At 31.8% G+C, this 22270-nt stretch overlaps 1 protein-coding gene and 1 pseudogene across 1 annotated transcript; one reads left to right on the top strand and one right to left on the bottom strand.

Moving 5' to 3' along the window:
• Positions 1-12287: 12287 nt before the first annotated feature.
• LOC123204828 lies at positions 12288-17340 on the bottom strand (annotated as a pseudogene).
• A 1013-nt stretch (positions 17341-18353) lies between these two features.
• Positions 18354-19469, top strand: LOC123204825 (uncharacterized protein At2g29880-like). The gene is made up of 3 exons (XM_044621628.1): positions 18354-18770; positions 18859-19186; positions 19303-19469. The coding sequence occupies exons 1-3, from the start codon at positions 18354-18356 to the stop codon at positions 19467-19469; spliced, it is 912 nt and encodes a 303-aa protein (XP_044477563.1).
• The last annotated feature ends 2801 nt before the right edge of the window (positions 19470-22270 follow it).

The raw sequence follows: 22270 nt of genomic DNA, 5'->3' as shown, positions 1-22270 counted from the left end.
GTGAAAATGCACAAAAATGAAAGGCCACCAATACGAAACAATAATAAAGGGCATGGTTTTGAGCAGAGGCAGCAGCCAAATACAATATTATCATATCCAACTAAAAGATCTTTCAAGTCAACCATAGTATCTTAAGCCGCAGGCATAAGTGACTGCATAACCCACCAATAGGCAACCCTATCTATATTGGTTTTATTCACCTAATTTGTTAGCTCTAACGTTCTACTATAAAAAAAATTCTCTGGTTCTAATCAATTGGGCAATCATACCTCTTTTATATATAGGCAAATCTCCTCTCTCTTCCTCCCAAAGATGACCATGGCAATTTTGAATGAGTTGGTAGATGACAAAATTGATTACATGATTTGACCTAAAACGATCTCAATCATCTTCATCAGTCTTTAAAAAAATATTATTATCTTGTTTCTCTTTTGAACCTGACAGATGGGAGCAAAGAAAAAGTAATAAAGATGAAAATTAAAAAAAGAGAAATTGAAATTTTTACCACTATTTTAATCCATGTATACAAAAATACCACCTATCCTAAAACTTAAACAAATATACTATAACAGCAATCAACTTTTTCAAAATACCCCTCTTTAATCTTTCTTGCAGATATTTTCTCTCTTATTCTCTACAACTTTTTTCTCTCTTCTTCCTTTTCTTTCAAAGTGATAAAGAAAGAGAGATTCTTACTCTCTTCATCGTCATCTTCAAAAACAAAAGAATGAAGGAAAAAACTGAATTCTTCAGATTAAGAATTCTTCAAAATGAGGATACAAAAAAAAAGAGCAACCCACAAAAACTCAACCACATCCACTTTATACCGTAGAAGAAATGACCATCGAAAAAGATCATTTAGTAGGATTTAATTGAAAAAAAATTAGCATTTAAGGATTTAATTGAAAAAAAAACTTGGCATTTAATTGAAAAAAAAAATCGTTGGCGTGAAAGTTATTGGGTAATAAGGGTTGGCGTTAATGTACATGAGGGTTGGCGATGCCAACCCTTATATGTATATTATATTATAATTTAATATAACACTATATTATATTATATTATAATTATAATTATATTATAGTATAATTATAATTAAATGGTAGACGTCAACCATATTTTTACTATTATTAATAATTTTTTGGATATAAAATATATTATATTATATTTTCACCAGTCTTTGAAATCTCACAAATAACCATTAAATATATTATATTATATCAACATGGAGTTCAATATTTTCATAATTTAGACATGAAATTCAATTACTACGACCAACTTCCGAACCATCATTGCCTTGAGATTTGTACGATCTAAAACAGAGCATCTTGATAATCAAACTCTCTCCATATTTATAAGGATTCGATCTCCACCAATCAGATTGAGAAAAGACATTTTCTCTATCTCTAACAATATTAGGAGTAATTTTATCTAAGATAAAGTTATTATAATGCTTGTAATACCCTACATGCCTCGCACTTCGTTGATTTGGGAAAATAAAGAGAGATGTTGACTTTTTTATATTCATTACAATTCTGCATTCTTCAGCGAGTTGTAATTCATCTACGTATTGCCAATAATTCTTGAATTTCTTATCTCGAACAAGATAAAAAATTATTAAAGTCCAATAATCTGGTAATAACCTTAGTAATCCAGATATCCTCTTATTTTCAGTTAATTTTATGCCCTTGTCTTTTAAATCATAATATTTTTTATACATGACACCAAGATGAGTGAAAAGGTTGTGCACCGGATTCATCTTATAGTTTAGATAGTAGTCCTTAGTCAATATGTTCACCTTATATATGACCACCAAATAGAAAACAATAAATAATACATGCATAACAATATAAATATTTACTTTAATCAAAATATATATTTTTATTTAAATATAAATAAATTAAGCCAAAATAAAAATTGTATTTTTAAAATATAAATAATTTATTTATTAAGCCAAAATTCAAAAATAAGGTGTTGCCAACCCCTTATTTTTTCCAAATCTTTCCAGCCAAAATCAGTTTTCTAACAGTTTTTTCTATTTTAAAATTTAACCAATTGGCTAATCAACAATATTATGAAAATTGCAATATTTTACAATATGATGATTTACTTAATTGAATTCCGATAGAATTAATTGAAGTGATTTAGAATGAATCTAAATTGATATAATTTTGGTACAATACAATACACATACATTTATGCTAAGGTTTTTATAACCTTACCTGTTGTCCTACCATTATTTCGTCCCTGCAAGTCCAACAAGTTTCATCCGTCGATTGCTCAATGAAAATTTTTCTTGTGCAAAGAATAGATCTCTCTTTCTTTTGTGGTATGCTTAAGATAGATGTGATATATATATATATATATATATATATATATATATATTATAATATAATATTAAGACATGTTTCACGTGAATACTATTGCTAAAATGCATCCCTGCAAGTCAATTTATTCTCTGCAAGATTCTTCTGCAAAGAATCCCTTATGCTTCTGCAATAAATCTTAGCAAGGATTTAGGGTGGGCTCACCTTTGTATAAAGTAAAAGAAAATTGGTATAAAAAAATGGTTGGCTTGTTAGTATTAATTTAGGGTGGGCCCACCCTTTATAAACTAAAACACTTGGTGTTAGAAAGGGTTGGCGTTATAATTTAGGGTGGGCTCACCTTTTATAAACTAAAAGCTTGGTGTAGGAAAGGGTTGGCGTTAACGCCAAGGGTTAGCGTCAACGTCAACCCTTTTTTTATTTTATATTACAGGTCGCCAGCTCCCTTTTCCCACCCTTTAATTATTCTTCTGAATTTTTACTGTTATGCAGAGTTTTTTAAAAAACTTTTTCCAGATGAAATAATGAACCCTGGCATAAATAGTACGCAATTTTATTAAGAAATGCATGAATGTAGAGTATCCTAAAGAATATATATGAATAATTCACTGACATGAATAGTGCTCATACTTTAATAATTCACTGGCTGCCATGTCTCAATATTCACTGGAACGTTTTGCTTGATTGAAAATATATGTGTGCAAGTGTTTTCATTTTTTTCCCACTAAAGTTTTAAGTTGCTTGCTTCCATATTTCCCACAAAAGTGTTTAGTTGCTTGCTTCGGGTTATTTTCTCGTTCAGAAGAAAATCCAGCAAATAGCTTTATCGACCATCGTACTATCAACGTAATGGCAGGAAGACAGGTTAGGTTTAATTATATCAAATTTAATAAAATATATTTAAAAAGGTTTTATTTTTTTGGGTTGGATTAATATGATGAAAGATTTTTGTGGGTTAGAATATGTAGTTTAGCATAATTTAGCCATTACGTTGGGGTGGATTATAACATAATTTTATGGGTTAGGTTTTATTATACCAAATTTAATAAAATATATTTGCAAAGGTTTTATTTTTTTAGGTTGGATTAATATGATCAAAGATTTTTGTGGGTTAGATCATGTAGTTTAGCATAATTTAACCATTACGTTGGGTTGGATTATAGCATAATTTTGTGGGTAAGGTTTTATTATATCAAATTTAATAAAATATATTTGCAAAGGTTTTATTTTTTTGGGTTGGATTAATATGATCAATGATTTTTGTGGGTTAGATTATGTAGTTTAGCATAATTTAGCAATTTTGTCCTTTTTCATTTTTTTAGGTTAAATTCGTTGCAGAAGTAAATTGTGGGTTGATGGTTTAAGCTAAGGAAACAATTTTATAATTTTGTCTATGCTTGCGGAGAATGAAGTCAAGTTGATTGGAAGGGTTCGAGTTTTGCATTTAGTTAGCTTTTATTTTTCTTCCAGAATTCAATTATTCTTTCTCTCTGTAATGAAAATGTAAATTATTTCTTGACTGACTTTAGTTGTATGAAATTTAAGTTTGTTCAGCGTGCATTTTCTAAAAATACATATATTTAATTATGACTAATTTAGTTCAGCGTGAAATTTACAGTTTTTTTAAAATGTAGAAGAAAGATATAAAAAATTAAAACAGATAAAAAATTAAATTGATAAATTTGTTGTTTTATAGGAAATTAACTAAAATAATATTCCCCCTTTTTCCTGTGTAAAACATTTTTGCCCATTTTTTAATTATTATTATTATTTTTGTTATATCTTTCTATCTATATAGTTTATGCATAACTAATTATTGTAGTGATGTTAAGAAGAAATTGTGTTATGTTAAAGCGGTACATTAATTTTTATACATGAATCTCGTGAGTTATTGCTTTTGGAATTTTTAAGACATGTTTTTACAGTTTACATGTTTGCATTCATGCTATGTTTAATTTACTAATAATAATCCAATTTCTTTCATTATTGTAATTTAAGGAATTAATATATATTTTTAGGCATTTGCAATCAACCATCAAGAGGGGGCGTATAGATTCCACGATGCATACAGATTTCGTGTGCACATGACGCTTCAGACAAAAATGGACACTCTGACTATAATTAGGAATAAACTAACTTTAGTCAACGAGCCATTTTTCAGACAATTTGTTTTGGACATTTATTAGATTTGGCAGAGCCATGGTTTAGTGTTGTTTTTATTCAAGCAATGTTATTACGTATGATCAATCGCGAGAACCTAGACAAAGAAATGTGGTTCATAATAAATGGTGTTGAATTTTGATTCAGCCTTGTTGAGTTTGCACTCGTGACTGGTTTGATTTTCGGGGAGAACATGGACGTGTCCAATTACGTTGATTGCACAGATACATCTCGATTAAGAGAGGAATACTTCCCGAACATTCACAGATTGTTGTCTTATGGGGAGATCAAGCAAGCATTTGACAATGAAGTTTGGGGAGACAATGATGATGATGCAATGAAGTTTGCGGCATTGTATTACGCATTTATAGGATTATTAGGGGCAGACAACAAAACCAAAGTACCTGATCATTTTTTGCATTTAGTGAACAATTTAGATGCATTTAGTCGATACCCATGGGGAACATTGACATGGAATAAAACAGTTGACTCCATATGAAAAGGTATACATAACAAATATCAATATTGTGTTGAACATTACCCGTCGTACACAAGTCCGCTCTCACTTCTCAGTTATAGTGTTTTGGGATACCCGATTACTTTTCAAGTAAGTATCATATATAGATAAAGTTTACATTCATATTGAGTATTGTAAATACTAACCATAAATGTTGTACATTGTGTAGTATTGGATTTATAAGATGATTCAAAATCTATCGCCTTATATCCGTTTGGAAGCAAATGATCAAATCCCCCGTATCTTAAAATGGAAAATAGTTGTACTACCTATATAGGATGACATATCGATACTTTGGGACGTTTCTCCAGTATGTTGCTCATTTATATTTTATTATTCCGTTTTCTATTTTAATAATTTTTATAAATTTCTTTCATGTTGTAGGAGGAGATTACAACTGCATTACATCCGACCGAGATTAAGCGTTACTTTGAGTGATATATTCGAGCTTTGGAGTTTATAAGAGAACACGCACCATCTATGCATTCAGATAATGATGATGCCATCCAGTTGAATCGTCCTGTTACCTTTCAGACAGCCCCTTGAGGGTCTTTATCATCTTCCACTACTTTCGTACGAATTTCTTCAACACAAGGTGCCAGACCCGTGGTTTTTAGGACGACTCGTATTGGACATACATCCCCTCCACAAGTGTCATCCTCCCGCACAGCATACCCTTATGAGTCACATAGGGATACACCTAATGTACCTAGTTCCCCACCATGGAGGTTTACTTCCTGCGCCTCTCATTCTCGAGAGCACCAAATAAACGAGCCTGCAAGACACTCTGTCCATAGGATGGCATACAATGGTGTTTCATACGACCATCTTTAACAAATATTAATGGAACATGGAAGAGGCATCAGCTCTCAGATGCAGTAGCAGTTGGACCAGAATGGTACAATGATACGCGCAGAGTGGGAGCGACAGCCGTCAGCTTTTCATAAGGAGATGCAGTCTTATTGGCAACAACAAACATCGACGTTTCGAAGGGAGATGCAGGACCAATGGCAATAACAACAATCAGCGTTTCGGGGGGAGTTACAAGACCTATGGCAACAAGCATCGATGTTTCATGGGGAGTTACAAGAGCAATGACAACAACAAACATCGATGTTTCAAAGGGAGTTACAAGACCAATGGCAACAACAAACATCAATGTTTCGAGGGGGGTTACAAGACCAATGGCAATAACAAACATCGATGTTTCAGGGGGAGATGTAGGAAAAAATGACATCATTAAATAATCGAATTACAGGACTTGAAGATTCTTATGTTCAAGCATCAGAATTAGTACAGGTTATTATCCACCATATTTAATTTTTATTTTCAATTAGTTGTATTACTTAATTTTTATTTTCAATTGCTTAATTATAAAATAACGATAAAAATAAATTTGTTAACTTTTTCCAGTTAAACGAATCATTAGACGATGAAGTCCAACAACAAGTGCAGGACTAACCAACAGTTGCTCAGAAGCCGACGACAACTAAAAAAGTGTCAGCTTTTAGGCGTGTACTATGAAAAGGGAAACAGTTGGTTAGTCCTTTCATAGATCCAAATAAGGGAAAAAAGAACAAACAGCCTATAACTGAGGGTCGTCATCTAGACCCACGCTTGGCTGAGTCCTATTCAGACTTCACATTATGGTACCGTTAAGCGTCAGATAAAGAGACTCAACGTGTCTTCCTTGGGGGACCATCCGGAACGATCGCTTATTTGCCCAAACCATGGTGGACCCAAATTGTAACATTAGGGCAATGGTTGGAAAATATGGTATGTACCATCCTTTGTATTTGTTCATATTAGTTATCACGTTCAACTTATGATATGATTTATCTGTGTACACAACATATCGAAGCTTTTATAAGTATACTCTATAAATCTTATCCAGATGGTAACTAGACGACTATTTCGACCCAGTTTGTTAGACTTCTCCCACAGTGTTACAGTGAGTTTAAACAGTTAGGTGCAAATATGAAGTGGCCCACGTTTTTTCTAGATCAAATCAATGACATCTCACGCCTTCGGACAATTGAATTCTTTCAATCGTAGAGTAGTGTTGATAAGGTGGTGTACAAGTTAATTGTTTATCATAAAATTGATTATTAGTACTTATTTCTCTTCATTGGTCGATAAGTATTCATTCCGCTCAACTTCGACAACCAACATTGGGTGGGTGGTGTATTGGATATCAATGATTGGAAGTTGTATATATACGACTCTGCCCAATAAACTAGTAGCTTAGAAATGGTGAAGAAGTTATTAATGCCATTTAGGACATTGACACACCTAATGAAAGCGAGTAATTTCTATACATAAAAGGGAATTCAACCGCCAAACACTCCACCGACATTACAATACAGGTGTGTTTGTGATGTGCCAAAATAGGATGTTGGAAGCGAAGATTGTGGCATTTTTTTACTCATGTTTATGGAATACCTTGCCTGAGATCACCCATTTAATTTCACATCGACACATTTCAGGAGGTTAAGAAGGCACGTGGCTATAACCATATTCCAAGGAAGGGCCCTCAGTAAGTATTTAGTGTTTATGAGTTTATTTATATGTCAGCAAGCTTTACTAAATTGGTTGTATTTATTAAATTCAATTGGATTGTCAAAATGCAGGCTTCGAGGATTTCGATTAAGGCATAGATGGACGGGCATGTATATGAATTGGATGTCATTTTATTATTGTTTGAAATAGTGTATTTTTTTATTGTTTGAATGATATCATTTAATTATTGTGTGTATGGTGTATTTTATTATTGTATGAATGATGTCATTTTATTATTTTTTGTATAGTGTATTTTATTATTGTCTTATTGAAACATGGTATGGGAAAAAATTCAAATATATACATAAAATTGATAGGCTAACAAATATACGTAGAGGTGATTTCATTCAACTATTTTGATCCATTGTCATCATATACATGTAAGAGTTTGAACAAAAAAAATAATAAAATGCAATACATTAAAATTTGTACAAAACCTAATAGATAAATTACATAAAAGTAAACATGCCATACATTAAAATCCATTGCCATCACGTATATGTATAAAACCCAATAGAAGATTCAACATGATAACCTATTCGACCGTATGGGTTGCATCGTGAGTACAACGACCTTGGGTTCGTGTGCTACTGGGAGTGCAGGACGAGCTAACCACAGGCACTGAAGCTGGACTCTGACATTTCAAATGAGTATGACCAGGTTGATGATATCGGCTGCAGTATTATTGTCGAACTTCCTCTCCTTGTGAAGGTCTTCTTGCATGATTGGAAGGACGATCGGACCTTCGTTGCTTCATCACTGGAGGATAAATCACAGACATATTTGATGGTGCCCAAGCTGATTGATCCCCTAGTGGATTAATATCTTCTTCATATACCCTATGTAAATATTCAGTAGAGTAGTATGTACTGACCTAGCCTACACAGTCTGATAGGTTATTATACCTTGTTATAGCTACAACGTGTGCACATGGAATATGAGAATGTTGAAATTTTCCATAATCACACGTTCAATATAGAAGATTCACGATGAACACTTGTTGTCGTGAATCATGAACTTCGTATTGTTGCATGTTGATTGGTTTAACAACCATGTTGGCAGATTTGAACACATATCGAGCAAGTTTGTCCTCAGCCCATGGTGTTAACAGGTGAGATCTCTCACTTGCAAAAAAACAACTAAAATAAATGCGATGAAAAAATAGAAACATCAGAATAAATTTTAGTCATACGCACCAGCCATGTTTCGCCTATTGAAAAACCAATGTTGCAGTATGCTTCGAAAAAACTTTACCAATATAGTGATAGATAAAGCACGAGCAATCCATGTCAAAGCATTGAAGGACTCAGTAATATTGGTTGTCATAATATTGTATCGCCATCCTCCAAAGTGGGCACGTGCCCATCTGTCATACCCAATGTCAGTCAAATAGGCTGCTGCTGCGGGATTTACTCTAGCAATTCTACTCATAGTAGCTTGAAAGTCTATGAGACAATATGCCTTAGTAGCTTTCCAAAATAGTCCTTCAATATGTTTAGTTTTTTTAAACTGCGAATGCATGTTACCTTTTATGTGGTAATTACAAAACCCATGATGAGCGTGAGACATTACGTGGGTGACCAACATAATTATTGAATGATGACGATAAAAAATAATGGCCAAATCTGACAAATCACCAATGCACATGTGAAGGTATGTCAAAAACGCCGTCCATGTATCTATTCCCTTTTTATGCCTAATACCGAATACGAGTGGGTAAATTTGATTATTACAGTCCTTTGCAACAGCAATGAAAAGAGACCCAAGATATTTTCCTTTTAAGTGTGAAACATCAATGCATATCACCGGGCAACAGAATTGTTGGAACCCTCGTATAGAATACCCCATACACATGAAAAAAAACTTGAATCTATTTTCTGGATCGACATCAATACGTGTCATAGTTTTTGAGTTCTTAAGCTCCAAATTATGATAGTACTCACATAATATACCGAAAGACTCTTTTGGAGATCCTCGTAATGCATTTATTGCATATGTTTTGGCACATCATGCTTGCGTGTAGGATATGTGAATTTGGTACCTATCTGCCATGTTTGAAATAATTTCCTTTGGTCGATAAATATGATCAACCACGAACATGGACTTAAGTATGTTACCTAATGATTCGGCACCAGTTTATCTGTGATGTGGCAATACTTGATCTCGCGAACAAGTGTGGGTCTCATCCATACATCGTAAGACCCAATAGTCTCCATCTTGCTCTCTCGTCGCTCGTGCCCACCATTTACATTATGGGTGTATACACTTAAGCTCATACCGTATGTTATCGGAGTGACCAACCTTCTATTGAATTCCTGTCTCTAAGGTATACGTTTGAAATAATGCTCTTAATTCAGCCTTGGAGTTATAAAAACCCATTACTTGTAAACAGTTGCCTCTTTGTGTTGCCCGGTTAGTAATACCTGTATTCTCAACATCAACAGCATGCTCAGGAACCCATTGAAATGGATTTGGATTATGGATATGACTTGGATATGCTCCAATATTCATAAAGCCATGATGTCTTATGCTACATTCAACCCCATCGTAGCAAGCATGACTTTGACTTCTGTCAACTTCTTGGCTCTGAACACCGTATATGTTGTCATCAAACCCCGAGAATTCTTCGTCTTCATCATCATCATCATCCTTCTCCTCATTACCTTCTACATCATAATCCTTATCCATGTTGTCGTCATTATCATCATCAATACCATAATTCCCTTCAAACTCTTGAAAACTTTGTGGATGTGCCCATTCATCTGTCGGATGATTTTCCCTTTCTTCATCATGAACATCTTCGCCTTGTTAATTGGCCCTTCCATCAATTTGACTCTCGGTAACAAAAAGTTTTGTGTAACCTTATGAACTTCTTGCTATAACCATCAAAAACTCTATATCATTATCGTCTACAATCTCCATTGGACCCATATCACCTTGTGTAAATACATGCACAGTTGACTGTCTTTGATCAAGTCTTAGACAATAGCTGATTCTTGCAATGAATCCATCAAAATTAACATTTGTGTCAATACAAATCCCTCTCTCATTCCCACCAACATATCTTGTGACATTATCATCACCTTCAACCCATTGGCCTCCATATCAAATCTTAAATACAGCTTTTTCCATCATAACTAAAAATAAACCTAAAAAACATAAAAACTCCAAATTATACTATGCTTCCATTTTTTTCAAATTAAGCCCCAAATGCAATACCAATGCAATCAAACTTCATATATACGTGAAAAATTTATCATAGCATCAACTGATGTACAAAAATTTATCAAGGCAAAACAATAAAAAACATGAAAAAAATGATAGTGGCAATTTCCTAATATATTATATAACTCTCTGTCAAGACAAGGAAAACAACACACACACGAGCTCCAAATTGAAATAAACAAGCATAAAAAATAAAAAAAATTGCGTGCAATAGAAGAAAACGGGAAAAAATAAATAAATTCAGTGGGGCACATCTAGAATTTTTTTTCAACTGTATTTTGGTTTTTTATAGCCATCACAACAACATTAAACAATAATAACAACTTTAAACAATAGAACAATATGAAATAATAGTGTTAAACAATCTAACAATATGAAATCATAATAAAGTTAAATTTTACATGAACATGAATATACCATACTTATTTCATTTTCAATTATTTATAAAGAAAACACATAACATATGGGGTTAAGTCAACACTCACCTAGATGTGGATGATTTTGCTATGAAGTCTTTGCAGCAAATGTTAATTCTCTTAATAAATTTAGCAATTTTCGTCTCTCCCTCCCTTATGTCTAATTTGAATCTTTTATAATAGATTCTCACGGGTTTTATTGTTCAATCACATGTCTTCATCCTTTCGTTAATACTAATATTTTATTGTCATGCTGCTGGGATTCCTTCCTCAGTTGAGGAAGGAGAGAGAAAAAGTTACAGAGATTCTCTACATGGGTCACTTCAGGAGCGTCAACCATTTAATTATACTATAATATAATTATAATATTCTAATTAAAAATATAATATAAATATAATAATATATTATTATATTATATATATATATTATAATATATAATCTATACTATATTATATTAATATAATAAATATTATTTAATATTATATATTATAATATTATATACATATAAGGGTTGACATTAACATCAACCCTTATTACCCAGCAACTTTCATGCCAACAATTTTTTTTTTTCAGTTAAATGCCAAGTTTTTTTTTCAATTAAATCCTTAAATGCTAATTTTTTTTTTTTCAGTTAAATCCTACTAAATGATTTTCTTCGATGGTCATTTCTTCTAGGGTATAAAGTGGATATGGTTAAGTTTTTGTATGTTGCTCTTTTTTTTATATCCTCACTTTGAAGAATTCTTAATCTGAAGAATTCAGTTTTTTCCTTCATTTTTTTGTTTTTGAAGATGAGGATGAAGAGAGTAAGGATCTCTTTGTATGATTTTTTTATCATTTTGAAAGAAGAGGAAGAAGAGAGAAAAAAGTTACAGAGAAGAAGAGAGAGAATATCTGCATGAAAGATTAAAGAGGGATATTTTGGAAAAGTTGATTACTGTTGTGGTATATTTGTTTAAGTTTTAGAATATGTGGCATTTTTGTATACACGGATGAAAATAGTGGTAAAAATTTCAATTTCCCTAAAAAAAAATACAGTTGATAATTACCTGTAGATTAAATCACTTGAATGTCTAGCTTAGTTTATTAAAGTGATGGGTTTTGAATTTCTTCCACACCCATTTTCATCTCTTCAGCTTCATAAGTTGAGTGAACACCATAAAGCACAAAAAACAAAGATATCAAACAAGCCCACATTGCAAATCTTTGGTGGGAAAGGATTTTTAGCGAGGTCATGAGGAAGACATTAAGGAAAATGGATATTACAGTAGGCCATGACATCAGTGGCACTAACCATTCTCCAGAATTGCTGAGATAAGGTACAGTGTAGTCGAAGATGACTGTGATCATCACCATTAACCTACGAAATAGTGGCAAACCCAACCAAAGTTTCTCAAATTTCATTGAAAATGAGAACCCAAAAGCACTAAATGAGAGGATGAAGAGGAACAAAAGCGTGTGAGACAGGGTATTGTTACTAATGATCACATATCGACGATAAATGAAAGCATTGGCAACTATGTAGAACACCCAAAGCGTGCTCATGGAGATCAAATCAAGCACAATTTGGAGATCTGTGAAGAGTGCAATTGATGCTGTGCAAAGCCCTATGCAAGCATGGAAACAGTATGTTAATATTATATTAATGGTGGGGAGGAAATGATTAAAATTTTTACAATAAAACTATCTAGACTCGTCTTTTTAATTAACAAATACATATAAAGTTATATTATAATTAAATGATAAGTGATTAATAATTTTAAATTAAAAATAAAATACTATTTATTTATATGATAATATACATTAATTATATATTTATAATAGTTAAGCGGGTTCCTGTGGAATGATGTACCTTGGCTAACCAGGAAGGCACTAGACGGGCCCTTCCAATAACACAAAGGTACCTTGCTTGGCCTAACATGGCAACCAAGAGAGAAGCAACAATTCCCAAGCTTGCTCCGGCCCCAACCACATTGCTTGCCCAGTCCCAACCAATCTTTTGGAAAGCCATTGAAAATGATGCTACTTTTATAATCTAAATAATTTCAGTGATCACTGATTAGTAGGAATATTTGTACATAAACTTATTTATAATCAAAGTTAGATTTACTGACCTGGTTGTAAGGCTTAGAATTACTGACCTGGTTGTAAGGCACCATCATGCTGAAAGTTAAGGCCATGAGGCAATATAGAAGGGAAACAGTTAGAACAGAACCCACAATGCCCACAGGTAGGGTTTTAGAAGGGTTTTGGACTTCTTCTGCCATGGTTGCTACAGAGTCATACCCAATATAGCTGAAATAAACTATGGCTGCTCCATCAACAACACCTTTAGCTCCGAAAGGAACTAGCCCTCCTGGCTTCACCAAGTTTTCAGAACTCCCATTCCAGAAGCCGGCAACTATGATGAATCCAAAGAAAATCACATGAAACACTGTCATAATAAGGTTCAGCAACGAGCTTTCCTTGGTACTGCGATCCCAAAAATTATCAACTTCAATCAGTTTCAAATTATATAAACTTCTCACTTGATTGCCCATTAAGAGTAAAGATTTAATAAAAAAAAATGATAACCCAAATCAATTAATAAACATATCTAAGCCTAATGCCACTAGCCCTTTGTCAAAGATAATTGAGTTAGAAAATCTGTCTGCTCTCAGTTTATTTTAAGAAGCAAAAATACTAGATGGTAAACAAGAAAAAGGGCAGCAAGAGAGCAAACCTGTGGCACAGACAGAGTGAGAAGAAGATAAGTGCGACAGAATCCACATGTTGCTTTCCCTTCTCTGTAACCCTTTACTAGAGCATTCACTTCTATTCTCCATGAGTTTGAATGATTTTCTCCAACAGCTTGGCACAAATAGTCCGTAAAGCTTCTTGCTACCGCAGCGTTTGACAGTACATACTCCATCAGTATGTTGGTCCCCGCAAAATACCCCACAGACTCTCCTATAACATTACAAAATTTATGGACACATTTAGAAACATAAATTGAAAGAAGAAAAATTAGAAAATAATACGTATATCTGAAGTCAGTCGAGTTTGATCATGTTCTTAAGGAGTTAAAATTTAGCTCAGATAAGAATGCTGATAAATTGATTTTACAACAAAGCATCAATTTGTATGAAGAGGAGATGATCAATTTTTGTTTTTGAAGGAGAATAGCAACAGTTATTTAGTAACCATGTACCAAAAGTGACCCGTAAATAACTGAAGGCGCCTCCAGCAACAGGAATTTGTACAGAAAATTCTGTGTAACACAAGGAGGAAAGAAGTGCTGATATGCGGGCGATAATATAAGATATGAAGACAGCAGAGCCGGAGATTTCAAGTGCTACAGGGCCAGTGGTGACAAAAGCACCAACACCAAGAGCCACTAAATCATACCACCTGAGTTTCCTTTTCATGTCTGCACCAGACCTTAACCTCACTTGATTAAGCTCTTGGTCAGGTGTCCATGTGGCTAGCATTCTCTTCCTAAGCCTGTGAGGTGTTTCGGCGAGAGATTGGAGATATTCAAAGAGGACGTTAATGATGTTGACTGAAGATTGATGAATGTTTGCCACGTTTGAGAAAGAAGGAACAAAATGAAGGTTTTGTTGTTGTTAGCCTTCCATGAGAAGATTCAGGTGAAGAGAGGGGTTTAACTATGCATTTGGGATAGCAATAAGGGGGCATCTGGTTACCGGAATCAAACATTACTTTGGTAATCTATCTTTTGTTCCTTCAGATTACTTTGTTTGGTTACAAAGGTAATAAAATATTTCAATAATGTTTTATTAATAAGCTAACGTGACAGGTACTATAAGCGGTAATTTTATTACCATCTCAACCTTAGGTATTTTAAAATTACTAAGATAATCTATTTTTTCTTATCATTTTACCCTCACTTATAATAATTTTAGGACATAAATGCCCTTCTTATCAATTAAAATAACATATGTCAAGTACCAAATTTGACATGAAAACTTTTTTATTTGGGACAAAATTACCCTTCAATTTACACTAAACTACCTTTATATAAAGCCTCACAAACCCTAATACAAGCCCATTTCATCGTGTTTGACAGCTAATGGTGTATGCCTTCTCCATAGCTAAGGTTTCTACTCAACAAATCATCTCCCTTCAAGTTGCAGCAACAATTTTGGTAATTCCTCTCTCTTATCATCTTTTTTAATGTATTATAAATTTGTTTTTAATCTCCTTTTTCTTTGCTTTCGAATTTGAACTTTTGTGCTTTCGTATAGAAACCCTTGATCTCCTGCTTTAAGAAGCTTTTTTGAACTCCTTTAAGCTGTCACTTGCCGAGGATAAAAAAATCTTTAGAATTTATTCTAATATTTTCTCACCCATTGAGAAAAGGTTCCACACAACAGTTCCAACCAGATTGAGTCCAACTGAAACCTTGGAAACATCATCCCAAGAACCTGAAAATATATTGTCAAAATTAAGAATAGGCATATGTAAAGATTTGTTGCTAGATTTCAACAAATTTGTCCCAATAGAATGCCCCTACCCATAAACTACTATACTCTAGAGCCTGGGATTTGCAATTGCTTCTCTGCCTCCTGCATTCTGGTGCCATATAAAGCCCTATTCAGCTTATTGTGTAGCTGTCACAACTAGCTACATAAAAGTTCCAAAATTGGTGCTTTCTGATTTTTCTTCTTGCTAGAAATGGTTCCAACCTTGTTGCCTTGTTGTCCTTACCCCTTTCAGCTGCAAAATGTCTAGCCTTTTGGAAAAAAAATTGGTGCCTTTTGGTGATGATTTTCATGCATGATTATATATGTTCCAAAATTGGTGCCTTCAAATTTTTTGGTCTTTCTTTCTTTTTAATATACTTTACTTGGAAAATAAAAAGATGATATTGCAATGATAACGGTGTTGATTTTCATGCATGATTATCAATGGATTTCCTTTGTGCCTTTGGTTTTCCTTCCATTTTTTTAGAAGAGAGCAACCTTTTTTGGCTTCATCTTTTCTTTTCTTTTTCTAATTTCATTAGGAATTCACAAATTGAAAGTTTATAAAATTTAATGACAAAATTGGTTAATACTATGTTTATTGCTCTGCCCCATAATCAAATTATGCATTTGATTATGTTATTAATGTATTAGAGTAAATCAATTAATAATTTTTGTAATTGTGGACATGCACTAATGATAATTGTTTATTTATTATTGAGGACTTCTTATTTTTATTGTCTTTATTTTTTTTTTTTATTTGCATTATTGTGTTTATTCTCAATTTCCATTTTCATGTGTTAAATGACTAATTGAATAGCTGTTTTTTTATTGCTTATGTTTAACAGTTATGGCTCGTTTACCTCTCCGACATAGGTAGCATTTGGTCACTATTTTGCTTTTGCAATTGCATATGATGGAAACCATTTTCATTAAGCTTGTGTTTGTTGTTGTGGCCATGCTAGCTGAACATAGGAATATAACTAGGCGTTCCATATCATATGTTGGTGAATCATGTCATAGACATAACATCAGGACACTAAATTTATAGAAAATGATTTTTGATACTGATATACAATGTGTTGAGAATTGTAGAATGGATATAGGAGATCATTTTTTAAATTATGTGAGTTACTTAAAAATCATGGAGGGTTATAATCAACTAGACATACTTCTATAGAAGAAATGGTCTCTAGTTTTTTGCATATCATTTCACACCATATCAAATAGAGTGGTTAAACAACAAATAGTTAGGTCTGGTGAGACAATAAGTAGAAAATTTCATGCAGTATTGCATGTTGTGTGAGACTACATGCCATTTTACTTAAAAAGCCTGAGCCAATAACAGAGAATTCAACAGATGAAAGATGGAAATGGTTTAAGGTTCATATTTATTACATAAAACACAAAAGTACATTTTTTTAGGTTACTATATAACTTAGAGTACTTATTTAGTATTTACTTTTCCCTTCTTGCTAGATTTATTTGGGTGCATTAGATGGAACATATATAAAAGTGCATGTTGACTCAGTCAATAAACCTAGGTATCATACAAGGAAAAATGAAATTGCAACCAATGTCCTCAGTGTTTGCAAATCTAGCATGCATTTCATTTATGTCTTACCAGGGTGAGAAGGTTTAGCTGCAAACGGTAGAGTTCTCAGAGATGCCATTAATAGGAGAAATGGCTTAAGGGTCCCCAAGGCAAAAACTCCATGATCGAGTTATTAGATGTTATATTAGGGTAACATATTAGATAAAAATTTTGAATTGACATTTTAATTTTTATTATAGGATTTTATTATTTGTGTGATGTTGGATACACCAATGGGGAAGGTTTTTTGGCACCATATAGGGGGCAAAGATACCATTTGAATGACTGGAGGCAAAGTTACCAACCCAATACACCAGAGGAGTTTTTTAATATGAAACACTCTCAAGCAAGAAATTGCATTGAGAGATGTCTTGGAATACTAAAAACTAGATGGGTTATTTTGAGGGAACAATCTTTTTACCCAGAGAAAATAAAATGTCGAATCATTTTTGCTTGTTGTCTTCTGCATAATTACATTAGGACTGAGATGCCTATCGACCCTATTGAAAGTGAGCTTGGTGACATGGTCAATAATTGAGAGGAAGACAATGATGAAGTTGAAGTAATCAAACATGTGGAACCAAGTGATCATTGGAATGCATGGAGAGATAATCTTGCTCAAGAAATGTTCAACAATTGGATGAAAGTGCGACATGCATAAAATTTTATCAATGAAAATTTCATATTTAACTATGATGTTTATATGTTATAAATCAATTTTAACACAATATTCCTTTTATAGATATGTTTTGTTGGATGTCTTTATTAATGAATTATTTGACTTTTAATTATGAATATTTTTATATAGGTCTTTAATTTCAATTTTTTATATTTCATACTATCATGCTTATATAATTTGTTGATGATTATACTTTTTACATAACTTATTGACTTTCAAAGTGTATTAGAGAATGAATATATTTTATTGGATGTCTTTATTCATGAATTTTTTTCTTTTAATTATGGATGTTTTTTATATAGAACTGTAATTAGGGATTATTCTATTTATTATATTTTATACCATCATGTCAACATAATTTGTTGATAATTATGTTTTTGCATAATTTATTCGCTTTCAAAATGTATTAGATAATGGATTTGTCAGCAACGCAACCTAGCAATGAGGAAAGAAGTATGACCTTGTATGATCCAAAGAAAAGGACAAGAGGGAAGGAAAAAGGTAAAGGTGTTAGGCTTAAAAGGCAGTGGACTAAGCAGGAGGATGCAATATTAATTGAATGTCTCCTCATTTTGAAAGAGAGCCTACATTGGAAGGCAGACAATGGGACTTTCAGAGTTGGGTATCTGGTACAACTGGAGAAGATGATGGAGGAAAGACTTCTATCTAGTGGATTGAAAGCTACACCTCACATTGAATCTAGAGTTAAATTATTGAAAAGACAATACAATGCCATAAATGAGATGATTGAGAATGAAAATGGCTTTGGATGGAATGATGAAGAGAAATGTGTTACCGCTTCAAAAGATGTGTTTGATGATTGGGTTAGGGTAAGAATGAATATTTCTTATTTGAAATATATTTTTTCATATTTCTATTATGGCTAATTTTAAATTTTGGTTGTTTAATTTTTTGTAGAGTCATCCTAATGCAAAGGGTTTAAGGCACAAACCTTTCCCACACTATGACTCGTTAGTCATAGTGTTTGGAAAAGATAGGGCCACTGGTGCAGGGGCTGAAATAGCAACTGATGTTGTGGAAGAACTTGATATTGAGAATTTGGATAACAATGAGGATACAATAGAAATTGATGTTGAGCTTGATAGTGACTATAATGATCAAGACAAAGAAGATGCAACTGGATCAAAAAGGCAAATAGTGAATGAGAGAATAAATCAGAAAACTGCAAATAGCAAAAAGAGGAAAAGAAATGATGAAGGCTTCTCAAGATTGGTTGAAGAAATTGGTAAGTTTGGGAAATCATATAAAGTTGTCCAACAAGAAATACATGAAATTACCTCTTATTTCAAAAAATAGGTTGAAGGAAAAATAGAAGAATGAGTTTATTTAATGCTTTGTTAGAATTGGATGGTTTTAGTAGGCAAGAGTTGTTTAATGTTGGAGAGCATATTATTAAGGAGGAGCACAAGATTGATTTTTTCTTTGAACTGCCTATGGATTTTAGGAAGGATTATGTCATTAAACAACTAGTTGAATGTAATGTGTATTGTCCTTCTTTTGATCCATAAAACAATCATCTTTAAGGAGGCAAATATCATGACAGTTTTTGACATGTAAATAGTTGAAACTATGTTGTGTAAGGTTAGGAAATACCCATGATCTTTTGTTGTGTTTTTTTATTAAGGCAAAATGGGTTTAGGATATGTAATTCCACTTTATATCTATATTAGGAGGGCTAGTATGCCTAATATAATGTACTAGTAATGACAGTAACATTTTTAGCTCTTCCTTTAAGGAATTACATGATATGTGTATTTTGCAATGTTTTCAGCCCTCCTCCAAGGAATTACATGATATTTGTAATTTCTGGAATGGTATGTATGAAAGATATCTATATTTGTAGCTTAATGGGACATGGTTTAGTGCATGAAATTTCCTTACATTGCTAATTTTTTATTTGTTAATTGTAATACTTTCTTTTATTGTGTTGATGTTAGTTAGTAATGTTTGTTGGGGAGTGACTTGTAAACTAATTTATATGTTCTTGGTTTTGGATCATTTAAACTTTGTGTTTAACATAATTTCAATTTGTGATTAGTGGTTTTATTGATAAGTAAGACATATATATGAAAAATGTCTAATTCTTTCCATTTTCATTTTGTTAGTAAGATTTCAGTTTGGAACATATTACATGGTGGTTTCATGTATTTCTTGGATGGATATATTTCAGTTTGGACACATTACAAATTTGTAAACTTTGTGTTTTATAGAATTTCAGTTTGTGTTTACCATAAGATTTTATTATATAAATTGTTGCTTCAATTTCAATTTTGTGATGCCTAGTTTTGTTAGTAAGATTTCATAATTCATTCAAATTTCAAGTTTATCTTAAGATTTCATTATATAATCGTGATTTTAATTGTGATATGCAGTTATACATATTATTTGAAAATCTATTTACAAGATGCAAGAAATTTTTTTATTAAATGTTATTTATTTTGTATAATATTTAGAGACCTATGAGATTTAATTCAATAAAAAAATTTATATGTATTAATATGAGAAATGCTTGAGTATATGCACAAGAAAAAATATTTTCAAACATTACAAATGTTAATCTAACCAAACACAATATTAATTTATACACAGTAATTTTTTCAAGGATATAGGTTAATTATATATTTGGTATTCATTCATTACTACTAACCAAATATAGTAATCATTTATAAATGATATTATAACCAAACATAATCATAATTTATACCAGTAATCTTTCAATTAATCTATCTTAATGGTAATCTTTCATTTTTAATAATAAAACATTCCCTAAACCAAACGTTTTCTAAAGGTATTGAGTCATACCTTTGAATATATAAATAAATACAATAATAATATATTATTATATAATTAAATAATTTTAAATTAATAATAAAGTAATACTTACTATATAATAACACAGTTATACTTATTTATTGACTAAAAATATGAATGAATTATAATGGTTCCAGAAAAAACATCTAGATTCTTTTCTTAAATTTCATAAATCCTAGTATAATTATCTCTATTTTAGTGAAAGTATCTAATTAACCTTCTATCGACAATAAAATACTAAAGAAACATTCAAATCCCTTTCTCTATCACTCGGACAAAGCTTATTGGGACCCCAAGGCCTCATAATGAAGCATGCAAAAGAAAAAAAAAAAAGGCCCGACCATTTTGAAAAGAGGTTAATTGTAAGGGGAATCAATTTGTGAGGAAGGAGTTTGACCTGATCTTGTAGAATTTTTTCAGTTTGAACTTTGAAAAGATGTGACAAGCATCCATACTTTGTAAAAGCTAGATTAAAGATTTCTTGATTAAATCTCAAGAATAATTAGACCCGATTCTTCAACAGTTGTACATATGATTGCATCGAATACTGCTTGGACTAGCATTTCACCTGAACTTGGTAACAAATCATGAGGGTTTTCATATAGATTTAATAAAAGAGAAAATGTTGAAATAAAATCTCAAATATATATTTATGTATACGTATATATGCAGGTGTTGACATATTATTGAAGGAATACCCGTTTGTATAATATTTGTTTAATTTATGTTAGATTTGTGTGAAAGTGAAGCATTCACTTCCATGTTATTAGGTTTTTTTATATTATTCCAAAAATTCTTATCAGGGTATCAATTCAGTATTCACTGGCCTAATTGTAGAGATTAATTGGATGATTTTGTGGAAATCCTAAATTCTAATGGAGCGATTGGTTTAAGTAATGTTTTATTACCAAAATAGGAAGATTACCTTAAAGATAAATTGTTTAAAAAATTATTCGGTATAAATGATTACTCTATTTGATAACATTTGGAAGATATAAATAATCATTGTGTTCGGTTAAAGATAATAAAAAAATACTAATAAATTATTTTACTTAAATATTTTTTAATATAATTATTTTTAAATATTTTTATATTATTTGTTATATTAATTAAAAATAAATTTATTTTTGTCTTAAAAAATTAATAAATAATAATATAATTATAATAAAATCAAAATTACTTTGATAATTTTTTAATATCTAAGGTGAATGTGACAATTAGATTATCACCTAGATTATTTATCATATCAGTATTAATAATAAAAAATTATTATAATATTTTATTATTAATAAATTAAACAAAATAATGTAAATAATAAAAACTAAGATACGGACAATTTTCACAATGTTGTCCATATCGGAACACTAACCAAAATTGAAATAGGCAGCTGCTTTCCTGCCTAAACCTTTTTCGGCAATAATTTGTACGTTTTACCTTTTTAAACAAATTGTATTTTTCATTTCAAAAATACCCCTCATTTGATTTCTCAACATTACCG

This window comes from Mangifera indica, chromosome 20 (assembly GCF_011075055.1).
Source record: "Mangifera indica cultivar Alphonso chromosome 20, CATAS_Mindica_2.1, whole genome shotgun sequence".
In the NCBI taxonomy this organism is placed as follows: Eukaryota; Viridiplantae; Streptophyta; class Magnoliopsida; order Sapindales; family Anacardiaceae; genus Mangifera; species Mangifera indica.
Note: the sequence above shows the minus strand (reverse complement) of the source record. Positions and strands in the feature narration are given on the sequence as shown.